Below are 14,874 nucleotides of genomic sequence, written 5' to 3'. Positions count from 1 at the left end.
AAACGCCCCCAGACTAGGCCCAGGGGTAGGCAAGCTCCCACAGACTAGACCCAGGGGTAGGCAAGCTCCCACAGACTAGACCCAGGGGGTAGGCAACCTCCCACAGACTAGACCAGGGGGAAGGCAACCTCCCATAGACTAGACCAGGGGTAAGCAACCTCTTGCAATGCCTCCTGGGACTTGTAGTTCCATATTAGCTGGAGTTGCAAGGTTGCCTACCCCTGGGTTCAAGTAAAACAAAAACAAAAAAATCTCCAGACAATGCGTTGTTTTGTTACCGTTTTATTCGATGTACTCATACATATTGTGGCTACAGTAGTACATTTCAGCAAAAACAAACTGCTTCTTAGTAGACAGACAGACATACATGGGAGGGGGGAGGGGCTTCTCAGTAACAGGTTAATGACTCCTAATGACAAAGAACTCTCTAAAATATTTATAAGTCTTCCACATCTTAAAAATAAGAGACACAGGAGGAACATGGTGCAACAAATAAATACTTTCCTCGTAACATTAAAGTTCATCTACAATTAGTGTTCGCAATGTATAAAATATAAAATAATTTAAGATAAAATATACATGGTAGCGTGTTATGGGGACGGATTCTGAGATGGCAGCCTGGCAGCGCCAAGATGGGGATGAATTTACACTCCGGCCGGCCGTTATCCGAAAAATCTTACTTTAAAAACTAAATAGAGGGTTTGGGATTGTTCACACATCGATCGAATGATTCTTATTGGATACTCAGAATGTTAAAGGAACAGTACACTCAAAACCGATTTCCCGCCATTCAGGATCCTCCCACTAATTCTCTAGTCATGGATATTAATAGGCCTCCCACTAATTCTCTAGTCATGGATATTAATAGGCCACCCAGCGCCATCCTTTTGGGGAGTCCCGTGCTAAGAATTTTGACTGTAGAGTCACCAAAAAAAGATTTAAAGTACACCTGTGGGTGAAGTAAATCAAAGCCACCAGGTTGGAAATATGACCATTGCAAAAAAAAAAGATTCAAAAAGATTTAAAAGGGTCTATTTATAAAATCTTTCACCCGGCTATACCCTGTGCGAATGCCGTTCGCGCCACTAGATGGAGCCGAAGAGCATACAAAATTCCTTTGCCAATCGGCTCCATCTAGTGGTGGGAATGATGTGTGGCAGCTTTAGCTCAGTGTATGGCTGGGTGGAAGATTTATAAATGGACCCCTATAGTGTAACTATGTTGCAGAGAGATGGAGATCCATCTCCTGGCCCCCATGTGATCCCACTGTGCAGGTGCAAAAATCTTTATGAAGAAGCCAGCGAAGGGATGTAAATATTGCCGCGGAGCTTTGAGGGGGAAGGGTGGGCTAGTTCTGCCTAGGGAAGGGTGGAGACAGGGGAACAAGGAAACATGGTTTATATAAGTTAAAGATAAGCCTAACCCCGGGCAAGTTTTGGATTGGGGGTGGAGTTAAAATTCCTGCATGTCCCCTCACTTCCTGCCCCTGTGACACCCGTACAAGAAATGGGATGAGAGGAGACGAGCACAGATAGCAATAAAAACAATGTTAAAAATCCCAACCCTTCCCCAGTTTAGTAATTCTGTATTTTGGTTTCATGTCTATGCCCCCAGTGCTGAGATTTCCCATCACTTCCTGTCCCGAGAGCTAAAAAAAATGCATACGTTTCTTTTTAAAAGACTAAGGGACTGGCCTTTAAACCGTGTGCACAGCTGTTCGCCGTGGCGAACAAGATCTGCAACCCTATATGGCCACTAGATGGAGACGGTGAGCACAGACATTTCCTATGCTCCTCGGCTCCATCTAGTGGCCATTCTAAGCTGTGGATCTGGTTCTCATAGCTGTTCGCTGTGAGAACCTGTTACAAATCAACCCCCAAAGTCTTTCCTCTGAACCTTACTATGTCATATAGGTTACAATCTTTATAAATCAGACATTCCAATTAAAGGATATCCAGCCTGGACAGAATTTTCCCCATTCTTCTGTAAACAGAATGATTACAATGATTTGCTGAAGATTAAAAAAAAAAAAAAGAAGTGTCTGGCTTTTCTCTTTGTTACAATGTAACTCTATGTGTACCGGTGATTCAAGTTGCCAGACGAGAACGAATATCTCTATATGAACACACAATTATTTCCCTTTAGGATAAAAGTTACATAAACCCACATTCCAAGTACAGCAGTCGTATAATAATCACATCGTTACAGAATAATAAAGAACATTGGCGAAAATACTTCTGCATACAACCTTGTAGAAAGGTGGGCGTTGTTCATCAGCGACCAATCAGATTCTTGCCATCTCTTTTTTTTGGGGCAAATAAACCTTAATGAGAATCACAGACGAGACATGAAAATATTCCCGGTGGACACATTTGTATCGTCAGCGGTGTTTCTATTCCGCGCCGCTGAATATTCATCTACTCAAAAGGAATCTGTCACTATGCCCATTCAGGCCGACCCACCGATACTCATCTGTCACTTTGCCCATTCAGGGTGACCCACCGATACTCATCTGTCACTATGCCCATTCAGGGTGACCCACCGATACTCATCTGTCACTTTGCCCATTCAGGGTGACCCACTGATACTCATCTGTCACTTTGCCCATTCAGGGTGACCCACCGATCCTCATCTGTCACTTTGCCCATTCAGGGTGACCCACCGATACTCATCTGTCAATGCCCATTCAGGGTGACCCACCGATACTCATCTGTCACTTTGCCCATTCAGGGTGACCCACTGATACTCATCTGTCACTTTGCCCATTCAGGGTGACCCACCGATACTCATCTGTCACTATGCCCATTCAGGCCGACCCACCGATACTCATCTGTCACTATGCCCATTCAGGGTGACCCACCGATACTCATCTGTCACTATGCCTATTCAGGGTGACCCACCGATACTCATCTGTCACTATGCCCATTCAGGGTGACCCACCGATCCTCATCTGTCGCTTTGCCCATTCAGGCCGACCCACTGATACTCATCTGTCACTTTGCCCATTCAGGCCGACCCACCGATACTCATCTGTCACTTTGCCCATTCAAGATTGATCCACTGATACTCATCTATGCTGTGCTTCCCCAATGCTCTGGTCATGTGTCAGAGCCACGGTTCCTATGCATGGGTGCTTAAGACCCCACTGCATGCCTCTGTCTTTGGGAGTCATGCCTGTAACCGTCAGTCTTGCAATGCCTCCGTAGTTCCACAACAGCTGGAGTTGTCCACCCCTGGTCTAAACCAGGGGTGACCAACAAATGGCCTTTGGGTCACCTGCAGCCCTGTCAGCACTCAGCGTGTGGCCCGTTGTGTTCCAGATCTCTAATGAGGTCCGGAGAACAGCCTGCTGCATGTGGACTGACAACGGCAGGCTTTAGAGCTGGAACTGCAGGCTGCCATTGATAGCTGCGGTCCAGTATTAAGTATAGGACCTGATCAATGAGCTCCTGGGCTTCCACTACCGAGTGCTCCAAAGGAGCGCGGGCAGCAGGCAATGCGCCTACAATGTTGAACAAAGTTTCCTTGCTGTGTTTAAAAAACAAGTGAAATGACGTTACAAAACCTTAAAATGGAGGCGGGGCAGAGCTGTTGCAACTCTGTCCAGCAGGAGTAGATTGCTTTTATAGTGACCTATTGCTGACTACTGACCAGATACAGCACTCTCACACAATGAAAAAAATGTAAACAATGATATCAATCCATGTAATAAACTAGTGATAAGTGCCCAGGTTACCATGTGTTGCAGTAACAAACAGTAAGACATATGTTTTACCATGTGTTAATGCAACATATAGTTATTAAAAACTTTAACTATTGTTTATTTAGACTATATATTGTCTATTTGGATATGTCAGGGGCCACACAGGAGATCCCCTATATTCACTGAGTTGACCACCACTGATCTAAACCCTGTGTAAGCTCCAGTGCTGGAGCTTACACAGGGTTGGTGACCTGCTCCTCTCCCTCATGTCACCATGTTCAGGTCTGGGAACTGGCAATGTATACTGGGAGGAAGTGGAGAAGGTCATGTGTTCCTCGTTCCCCTAAGTAAAGGGAATTTCTGAGGTTTCCAATGCAGGAGCTTACACAGGGTTGGTGACCTGCTCCTCTCCCTCATGCCACCATGTTCAGGTCTGGGAACTGGCAATATATCCTGGAAGGAAGGGGAGGTCATGTGCTCCCCATACCCCTCAGTAAAGGTCATTTGCGAGGTTTCCAATGCTGGAGCTTACACAGGGAAGGGGACCTGCTCCTTTCCCTCATGCCACCATGTTTAGGTCTGGGAACTGGCAATGTATCCTGGAAGGAAGGGGAGAAGGTCATATGCTCCCATACCCTTAACTACAGGGGATTTCTGAGGTTTCCAATGCTGGAGCTTACAAAGGCTTGGTGACCTGCTCCACTCCCTCTGAATTTGGGCCTAAAGGGGAGAAGGTCATGTGCTCCCCATACCCCTCAGTACAGAGAATTTTTGAGGTTTCCAACAGAGCAGTACGGAAGAATAGCAAAGGTGAGTATCAGCATGCACGCACAAGGGAGGCTCAGTTTCAAGGGAACCTGTCAAGTTGGAAACCGTCTTCATATCTCAACTCTTACAGGATGTCTCCTCTTTAGGGCTGCAACAACTAATCGACATAATCGATTATAATCGATTATTGAAAAAGTTGTCAACTATTTCAATCATCGATTAAGCGATATCCCCTCTCTTATATGACCTCATTCCTGTTGGCTTCCCTTCTTAGATCTGCAAGTTTCTGAGCTGCATCAGATGGCTGTCCCTTGTGATGGTGCTTATCGGAAGAGTCGCTGCAAAAGTGCAAAGTCCGTCTACTTACACAGCGCAAGCTAAATATAAATGGTGGTTATTCTTCAAAACTGTTTGGCTGTAATGGGCAACGCCAACCTTCCTTATATATCCATCCACATAACAGGTCTTATATACATCCCTTGTCATTGCTATGACCAGGCTGCTTACATTCAGACAGTGCAGTGATTTCCCAAATTAAATAACAGCAAGTACAATCCATAGGCGCCAGTATCATGGACAATGCGTATCCCCCCCATAACGGTGTAAACCAGCACAGAAAAAATATGGCATCCAAAGGGTTAAGATGAGACCATTTAAATAATGGCTTCCATGTTTAATATATGCATGTTAAATTCATGTTAGTGTTTGCTTGAATGAATGTATATAGGTTCCCTGCATTGGGAGAGGGGATCGTGGGTGCAGTAAGGAATGCCCGATGAAATCAGCAGGTGTTGACAGTGGGGGGTTAAAAGGAGACCTCCACCCCAAACCAATAATGTTAAAAGGTCTGCCACTGACTAGTCTTGCTGCTGCCCCTTACCATGTAGAGGTGTGGGTAGTAAAGACTGACATGTAACGCTGCAGACTGGGCCAGTCACCAATTAGTCTTGTTGCCGCCCCTCGTCAGGATGTCATGCAGAGGTGTGAGCAATAAAGACCAGTGATGGACCGCTGCAGTCAGGGCCTGTGACCAACTGGTCTTGTTGCCGCACCTCGTGATGATGTCATGCATAGGTGTGCATAGTAAAGACCAGTGATGGACTGCTGCAGTCAGGGCCTGCCACCGACTGGTCTTCTTGCTGCCCCTCATCATGATCAAAAGGACCCTCCCACTGCAGGCCAGAAGAGAGAAGACTTGGGACCCAGCACGTCATGTGACCACTGATTCAGGTACATATATGGGCCATTTAGAATTGGGCAAGCCAATTAGCTAAAAGAAGTTGGAGGTATCCCTGGCCAGGGATTCTGCTTTAAAGTGACATTAAACCCTCAGATTTTTTAACATAAAACAATACTGTAATGTGCGCCTTACTGTAATCCATGGTAGTTTCCCTTCTCTTTGCTGCTCTTCCTTTTAAATCTGTATCTGTTCTCATGCTCTGCAGAACTTCTATTTTGCAGCAGACTGCCTTGTCTCAGGAATAGATACACGGTGTCTGTGTATAGGTTTGTATAGGCTTGTAACCTGAGCCAGCACTACAGGAAGAGGCCCTGAGCTGAAAAGGGAAGTTCTCCCCAAGCATGAGAAGACATGAGGATTTAAAAGGAAGAGCAGCAAAGAGAAGGGAAACAACCATGGATTACAGTAAGGCACACATTACACTATTGGTTTATGTTAAAAAATCGGAGGGTTTAATGTCACTTTAAGTCTGAATTGCTACTCTATCACCCCATCATAGTGATCTCCCTTTCCTGCTGCCTGTCGCTGCGCCATAAGTAAATTGGGGATGACTCCAATCAGCACAGCAGTGGAGGAAATGAAGGGAAATTGCTGCTAGGGGATCATCAAAGGACCCCCGAAGCACCCCGAGATAAAAACCAAACTTTGCATACAAGGTCACCTAATAACCCACCACCCAAAATTTGTTGTCCCGGGTGAAGGTCTCCTTTTTAAAAAAAATATTTTTTCTCTACTGTCTGCAGAAATGAACATAATATGGACAGGCGGTCGTTTTTTGTTTTTTTTAGTGTTCAACTTAATTAGCTGAGAGGTAAGAAAGATGTGCAAACATTGCAGTTCAGGTATACATTACGCCCTCTCTCTCTCTCTAAATATACATATGAAAAGAGACCTACCGTCTTAAGAGAGATGAGACATGCAGTGCTATTGCAGTTAGACTGGGAGGTGAAGATAGGGAACATTTACAAGAAGAGAAAATTAGGAATGTGCAGAGCGCCACCTAGAAGGACACTACCGCCAAATACTATGGAGCAGGCCTCAAGCCTAACGGCCCTTCTGTCCTCTAACCGCAAGAACTGGTCGCTCATCAGTGCAAGCCGTCAATCAAATCACGAGACCAATTGCTGATGACTTAGTTCTCTGCAGGAACCCGACACTGAGATAACGCGACAGACGAAGCAGCCATTTTGTGAGGTACATACCCCCTAACACTGGGTTCACACCTAGGCGTATTACGCATGCACGTCTGTCGCGCGACCGTCACGCGTTTTTTTTACCGCGATTCGCGGTAAAAAAATCGCGCGACCGTCGCGCGATTCCGAAGGCTACTTGGCTGTATCCCAATGGAAAACGCCCTCCAAAACGGCCCAAAGAAGTACATGTACTTGTTTGGGCGTCAGCCGTTTTGTAGGGCGTTCAGACGGGCGGAAATACGGAAAGGTGTGAACCATACCCATAGAAAACAATGGGATTTTCATGGTTGTACGTTTTGTAGAGCGTTCATAGAGCGTTGAACGCCCGACAAAACGGAAAGGTGTGAACGGGGCCTAAAGCTTTGGGAACTAGTGACATCTCTGGAGCCTAAATGGGATTATGAAATAAGGGGGTGTGAAAATACATTGAGGCACAGGATGCAGTAACCCAAAACAACCAATCAGAATTTAGATTGCTGCAGTCACATCAGTGAAAGATCAATTTGGATTGGATGCCGTGGATGTTTAATTAGCTCATTATTCGCCGTTTTATCTCAGCATACATACACCCTCATCAACGTGCTAATGACTTTTTAAGCTAACCCTTCTGTTTTCTATTACATACCTTGCTGTAGACCCAGTGATGTCATCACTGGGTCCCTGTGCCATCTCTATCCAATGCAGGCAGATCATAGCTGGTGGGAGGGGCTAGCAGGGTGCGGTACATAGCTTCCTGATAACATTACACCACCCTTTCTCAGCACTCCTCTCGGGAGCCCTCAGCCCTGATCCAAGCAGTGGGCTGGTTCTTGGGAGGAGTTATGCAAATAACAAAATGCCTTGATGGGTGGGTGTCAGTCTGGAGGAGTGGGCGTTCCTTGGCTTCATTTGCATGGTAACGCCCACATGTCATGCTGAGCCTCCATGACTGAAAGAACCGAAGTCCAATTAATGAAAGGGGCGGGGCCAGGGACAGTTAGGCTGGGGAGGAAAGCGATAGAAGATGCTGGATGTCCTTCAGCCAGGAAACGAGGCGGGCTCCGATGGGTGGGTGTCAGTCTGGAGGAGTGGGTGTTCCTAGGCGGGTTGTATTTGCATGCAGGTTGCCCTTGCTAACACCTACCAAATTTGCTCCACCTTCCGCCCTTTGCGATGCTGCCGCAGTCAAGGTGTGGGGAGGATTGTAAGGTGGGACTCTGCCGTGAAGGGGGTAGAGAGGACCCTGATGTGCTCCTGAGATAAAGGGGGATCCTGATGTAGGAAGACGGACTCTTGATGTACAGGAGAAACTCTGGGGGGAAATCTAATGTAAAAGGGGGGGCTTTGATGTGAAAGGGGGACTTCCGATTGGTAGGGGGCTCCTGATGTGAAGGTGGTGGTGGGAGGTGTTCTGATATGGTGTGAAGTTTGGGGCATCTGATGATGTGAGAGGACGGACTCTTGATGTACAGGAGGAACTCTGGGTGGGGAGGGGGGAACTCTGATGTAAAAGGTGGGCTGGTGATGTGGAGGGGGGAGGGAGGGGGGTAGTTTTCTGATATGGTGTGAAATTGGGGGCATCTGATGTGAAAAGGGAGGGAGACTCTGATGTGAAGGGGCGAACCTCACATCATTTTTTTGTGCAAGGCCCCCTCTAAACATCCATACCAAATCCCAATCTAGAATAGGGGTCTGGTATAGATTTTGGGGATCATACATAATTTTTACATTTTAGAACAAATCGACAATTGAGATTTTGCATACTTTTAAAGGGTGCCGTGACTGAGAAATGGTTGGGAAATGCTGGTTTGGCTCATGTAGCTGCTGCCTATATAGTATTCGTGCCCTATTACTAGTTCCCAACAAACAGAAAATCTGCACTCATCATCTCACAAGATGGCTGCCTCACTCAGCGGTAGTCCCTTGTGAACCCATAGGCTGCATTCTATAAACAGTGAACATGGCTTCCACAGAGGAACTGATGGCCCCAGTTTAAGTTTGCGCGGCTAAAGGACAGATCGGGGCGTCTGAGTGCGGCGGTGGGTGGGGAGTGCAATGAGCGCTATACAGAAGTGACATTATTTACAATGCAAATAGCGTATCGTCGGCCCGTTCCTGCTTCTTTCGGTTGGCCGGGATGGCCGGCATGACGGGCTCTGTGCTGGGAGGGGATGGGAGATCTGGTAACCTTTCGACTGCCTTGGCCCGCTCTTCTAGGAACTTATCAAATTCTGAAAAGAAAATTGTACATTAGTCTCAATTTGGTTTTATATCAAAAAGAGAATTAAACAGGATAAAAGGGGGTGGAGGAGGGGTAAAATTAATATTTTGCCCAGGACAGGTCCACTTTATAGGTAACATATCTTTTGCTTAGGACAGGTCCACTATAAAAGGTAACCCATCCCTTGCCCAGGACAGGTCCACTTTACAGGTAACCTAACTTTTGCACAGGACAGGTCTACTTTAATGGTAACCGATCCTTTGCCCAGGTCAGGCCCACTTTAAAGGAAATCCATCCCTTGCCCAGGACAGGTCCATTTTAAAAGGTAATCCATCCCTTACCCAGGATGGGTCCACTTTAATGGTAACCGATCCTTTGCCCAGGACAGGTCCACTTTAAAGGTAGCCTATCTTTTGCCCACGACAGGTCCACTTTAAAGGTAAGCTATCCCTTGCCCAGGACAGGTTCATCTTAAAGGTAACCTATCTTTTGCCCAGGAAAGGTCCACTTTAACCTTTTCAGTACCGATGACACGCTTTATAGTCCGAGTTTCAAACTGTCCAAAAACAGCAGTTCCACCATGTGCAAGTATGCTTTACCCAGAAGGCCTTTCTGCTTTTACACCTTATTAGCTCCCCTTCTTCCCTACCTTCACTTGTCACTCCTTCCTCCAGCTCTTCCCCTTTCTAGAAATAAAAAAGAAGAGAAGCACAATTAGTCCGTCAAAATATGGCCAAAAGACAATTTTAAAGGAATTAGAACGATTACATAGAATGGAGCGATGTACCAAAGCCTGCAATGACATCACCCCAGTGATGTCATTAGGTGCTACAGATCTGACTCAAAATGGCCGACTCCAATCTGTGTAGGTGTCCAGTCACCGATAAGAGCTTATTTTTCTTGGGAATCTGTCATTTTGCTCATTCAGGGAAAAGTGACATGTTCTCTTGAAGGACACCGCCTCACCCACTGACACCTTTACCGCTCTCCACTGATCTGTCCATCTGTCGGGAACGCACAGAAATACTTGGTGCTTCTCGGCATGGGGGAGCATGTGACCTTAGCTCTTTATTACTAGGATGCATTGCTTGGGCCTTATCGGCCAATTGCTAGGCCCGGACACCGTCACATGAGGGAGGGGAGGTGGTCTTTAACCCTGTGTAAGCTCTGACAATGACCACCATGGAGCTTACACAGGGATTAGATGCGGGGCCAATGGAGCGGTGCAGATGAGTATCACTGGGTAGGTGGGTGAACTTCCAAGAGAACCTGTCACTTTTTCTGAATGGGTAAATCGGCAGATTATACAAATCATACGGAACTAATTCCAGGTTCATTAAACTGAAGAGACTCTTCGACTTGGTTTGATGAACCTGGAAGTATTCAGCGGATTTATACAGAACGTTCAATTGGGCTTCCCATTCAAAACAAAGTGACAGTTGGGCTTTAAGCTAAAGGAGGCCTAGAAATGGCAGTTGGCAGCATCCTTTCATGGGACGACTGAACAGGAAGTCGGTACAGAGTGGAAGTTAAAAATCTTTCGATACTGTGCTGACTTCCTGTTCAGTCATCCCATGAAAGGATGCTGCCAACTGCCATTTCTAGGCCTTCTAAAGCCCAACTGTCGCTTTGTTCTGAAGTTACAGGTTCCCTTAATAACAGGTACACAAGTAAACGTTTCAGGAACCAATCAGAACCGATTCCAGGTTCATTAAGCCGAAGACACTTTTCTACCCAGCTCGATGGACCTAGAAAGTTCTGTTGGCAGCATCCTTGTATAGAACGACTGAACAGGAAGTCAGCGCAGAGCGAGATGCAAAATTCTCCAACACTGCTATGACTTCCTGTTTAGTCACCCCCATAACAGGATGCTGCCATTTCTAAGCCGTCCTTTAGCTTAGAGCCCAGCTGACGTTTAGATTAAAATCACCAGAAGTGGGGTCACCAGAAGCTTAGGAGTTCCTGTCTTGTCAAATGTCTGAGCCAGTGGTGGGGAACTCCGGCCCTCCAGCTGTTGTGGAACCCATGAGGCATTGCAAGACTCTGACAGCCACAGGCAGAGGCACTTTGGGATTTGTAGTTAAAGCACAGCTGGAGGGCCGGAGTTGCCCACCTCTGGCCTAAGGCCTCATTCACACACAACGCAAGCAAAATGGTATATTGCGTATATACGAGCGTATATGCGCATATATATGCGCGTATATACAAGCGTCTATGCACGTATATGCATATATGCGTGCACTATATGCAATCCCAGAATGCATCACTCGTAATGGAATTTTAATGTGGTGTACGCGCGTAAACACGCGTATGTGCGCGTAAATACGCAGAGATACGCTGCCCGGACGCATCTCTGTTCCATTCTGTTTTTGCGCATATATACGGCTCCATACGCGGCTGTGTGTATGGAGCCATTTATTTGCATATGTTACAATACGTACGTACGCGTGTATATGCGTAAATGCGCGGCAGTGTGAATGAGGCCTAAGCCTTTGCACAGTCAACCAGCTCAAGAGTGCACATAACTGTATCAAACAACAGACAGACAGTTTGTGTTATTTTTCTCATCTCCAGGCTGTGTTAATTGACACATGAAGGAGCTGGGAGACAGGTGGAGGAACAACAACTCTCAGACTTCAGGAGACCTCTGACTTCTGGTTCTGCGAAGCTGAAAAGCAAACAAATCTAACCACGGGGGCAAATGTAAATATTTCAGAAGTCATCCTGTACTAATAAAACCACATAAGACAGAAGGTTAGGATGCTGCACAGAGCCAATTGTGATGGCTTCTATTTAGCCAAGGTGCTCAATCCGTAGGTCGGCTATGACAGACTTTTGACCAATCAGATGAGTTTGATTTGTGTTCTCCTGGGAGTCACAAAACAGAGTGAGGTTTGTGGATTCCAGAAAAGCAGAACACTGACCCCCTAACATTGGCCATACACGTAGCAATTCAATCTCCATTTCATTGTGATCTTCCATTGAAAAAAAGAAGTCAGTCAATGACTAAGCCACAATTTTCACTATAATTGGGCAATCCAGTTGAAGGAACCCGAACCGATTGGAGGAAAATGTTATTGTTTCTATCTAGGGATGCACCGAAATTGGTACTATGGGCAAAATGCCGATAATACAAAAATGGATGAAAATGTGCTGCATTCCGCAGCTTCTCTCCCCTCCGCAGGGTGCTGGCTACAAGCTTCAGTCTGTGTCCACTTCAATCTCCGCTGCTCTCCCCCACCCGTGTCGGCAGAGGCAGCGGGGATCAGAGGAGACACAAAGCCGATCCAGCTGCCAGACCCTCCAGGTAAGAGAAAAGCTGTCAGAAGGCGGAGCGGTGCGGGGAGGAGAGAGGTTGTCAGCAGGCTGAGTGGGGCAGTGCAGGAGGAGAGCTCGGCTCCTGTGACAGGCAGGACGTCAGGATGGAGAGCGGAGCACAAACACTCAGCGATCAGTACTTTGTAAATAACTGAGGACATACGGTAGTAAGTTTACGATGTCCCCAGTTATGAATAAACAGGAAGTTCTCTACATCACTCCCTGTTCATTCACGATTGGGGACATAGTAACTTATACTATCTCTTTATGAATGGACAAGAGCATTCAATATAGAAGCTTCCTGTTCATTCATAAGAGAGGCTGCAGAAAGAGAGATTTAGACCAAATGTTTCCCCAAAGCCCCTAACAGTAAAGTTAAAAAATAAAATGTAACATTTTTAAAAAGGTTAGGGAGAAAAAAAAAAGTCCTCTTCAGTTTCGGCCTGACAAATTTATTCATTTCGGTTTCGGTCTAAAAATGTCATTTCGTTGCCTCCCTATCACATTGCTTAAAGGGGTTCCTGTTTCCGTTTCAATTTCTATACAATTGCAAATATTCTGTTATTCTATTGCAGCCCATGAAATCGGTCTATCAGCTTTGTGAAGAGTAGGTTGCCTTCATTCCTCTGCTCATGTCTGATCATATCGGCAAAAAGAGGCAGGTTGGTGTAAAGTCCAATTGAATTCTCAGTTTAAAAATATCAACTAAATACATTCCAGATGCATCAAGACAAAAAAGTCTTACAGTTGATTTTTTTTATAGAAGCAGCGGTCTCTCTGCATAAGTCTTAACTCCCCCTCCCACCCCCCTTCCCCCTTCCCAATACACAGAACTAGAGCTCTGCAATAAGCACAGCATATGCCCCCTGATAATTATAAATCTCTGGCTCTAACCCAGCAGGAGACCTCCGCAGAGAGACAACGGCAGAGATCATATGTTTTGCTGATTGCAAAGCTATAGGTCTGACTCGGCAGGGGGCACGTGGGTGCTCTGCAGAGAGACCACTGCTTCCACACACAGAGCAAGGCTCTTCCTCTGCATCATCCCGGGAGGGGGGACAGGCTTTTCTACTCCGGCTTTAGCTGCTTTATGAATAAAGCATACTGTAAGAGTCTGAACACCTTCTCATGGAACAGCAATGTCACAGCTAGGGCCCTCCATTCTGCAGAGATTGTGAGTTCTGCTGATTGCACAGCTAAAAGATATAGATGTAGAGCACCCAAACACCCTCTGACTCCACAGGGGGTGTGTGGGTGCTCTACATAGAGACCGCTGCTTCCGCAGAGACAGCAAAGCTCCTTCTCTGCAGTATGCTGGCAGGGTGTAAACATGTCTGCTTTGCCAGTGGCTGTCTTCTAAAAATAGGAACTGCAACACTGCACACCTTTTGTTTTGAAGTAGCTGGAATGTACTAAGCTAGGGGTGGCCAAACTACGGCCCTCCAGCTGCGGTGAAATTACAAATCAGATGATGCATCTGTCTATGGAAATCAGTGCCTGTGGCTGTTAGAATCTTGCAATGCCTCATGTGATTTGTAGTTCCACAATAGCTGGAGGGCCGGAGTTTGCCCACCCCTGACCTAAATGGAATTTGGACTTTAAAGGAGAACTATGAGGTGAGTGCTTTTCACTCACCTCATAGTTCTAGCCGACCTGTGACAATGAGACTGTCACAGGTCGGCTCAGTAGATCGGGAGGTGAGGGAACACATACCGGCGTTCGCTCACCTCTCAATCCTGTCACGGCTCTCTGCCGTGACAGGGGAGGGGCCGGATTCCCCCCTCCGATCCACCAGCGCTGACTGGCGGAGCGGATGGGGGAGGGGGCGGGTACAGCTGGCTCTGCCTCTAGATAGGCAGAGCCAGCTGTCAGTCACGCAGCTGGGCGGATCCCGGCATAATTGTCGGGATCCGCTTCAGCTGCGGCGTCTCAGTATACCGCGAGCTACAGTTCACGGTATACTGAGCCTAGGGTGACACGAGGACGCTAGTTTGTGTCCTCCCATTACCCTAAGGAGAACTATGGGGAAAAGCCCTGACCCCATAGTTCTCTTTTAAATTGCTACGTGTATGACCTGCCTAGGGCATAAAAGTTGGTTGAGCACCTTTGCTTTATATAGAACGATCAAAGCATTAAAACATACACTAAGAAGACACATCCTTACCTGAAAATGAACACACACACATAGAAACATATTAAGAGATTCTACACCTAAGGACAGTGGGAATTAATACAGAAAGGGAAGTCTGGAAGAAAATATTGCTACTTAAAGAGATTATAAAACGATGACTTGAGCACACAGCGGATCTAGAAGACACCATAGAGCAGAGTAGAATCTCACCACGTCTGTACCGAGCCATTCCTCTAGGTCATCCATGTCCGAGGCCTGTGCCACGGGAATCTACGGAAAGGGCGCAGCCAAAACACATCCGCATGCATGAGGCGTGGCGGG

At 46.6% G+C, this 14,874-nt stretch overlaps 1 protein-coding gene across 5 annotated transcripts in view; it reads right to left on the bottom strand.

The window, feature by feature from the left end:
- Nucleotides 1-8,843: 8,843 nt before the first annotated feature.
- Nucleotides 8,844-14,874, bottom strand: part of TOM1L2 (target of myb1 like 2 membrane trafficking protein) — a 45,891-nt gene continuing 39,860 nt past the window's right edge. For 4 of the 5 annotated variants that reach the window (XM_018558578.1, XM_018558581.1, XM_018558580.1 and 1 more), the window contains 3 exons: nt 14,764-14,823; nt 9,754-9,790; nt 8,844-9,114 (listed from right to left, as the gene is read on the bottom strand). In XM_018558578.1, the coding sequence (XP_018414080.1) occupies nt 8,966-9,114; nt 9,754-9,790; nt 14,764-14,823 (246 nt within the window). In that variant the 3' untranslated portion in view covers nt 8,844-8,965. The remainder of the gene's footprint in view (nt 9,115-9,753; nt 9,791-14,763; nt 14,824-14,874) is intronic. The other variant, XM_018558582.1, reaches the window with a different exon arrangement.

This window comes from Nanorana parkeri, unplaced genomic scaffold (genome assembly GCF_000935625.1).
Source record: "Nanorana parkeri isolate BGI_ZX_2015 unplaced genomic scaffold, ASM93562v1 scaffold347, whole genome shotgun sequence".
NCBI classification, from domain to species: domain Eukaryota; kingdom Metazoa; phylum Chordata; class Amphibia; order Anura; family Dicroglossidae; genus Nanorana; species Nanorana parkeri.
Note: the sequence above shows the minus strand (reverse complement) of the source record. Positions and strands in the feature narration are given on the sequence as shown.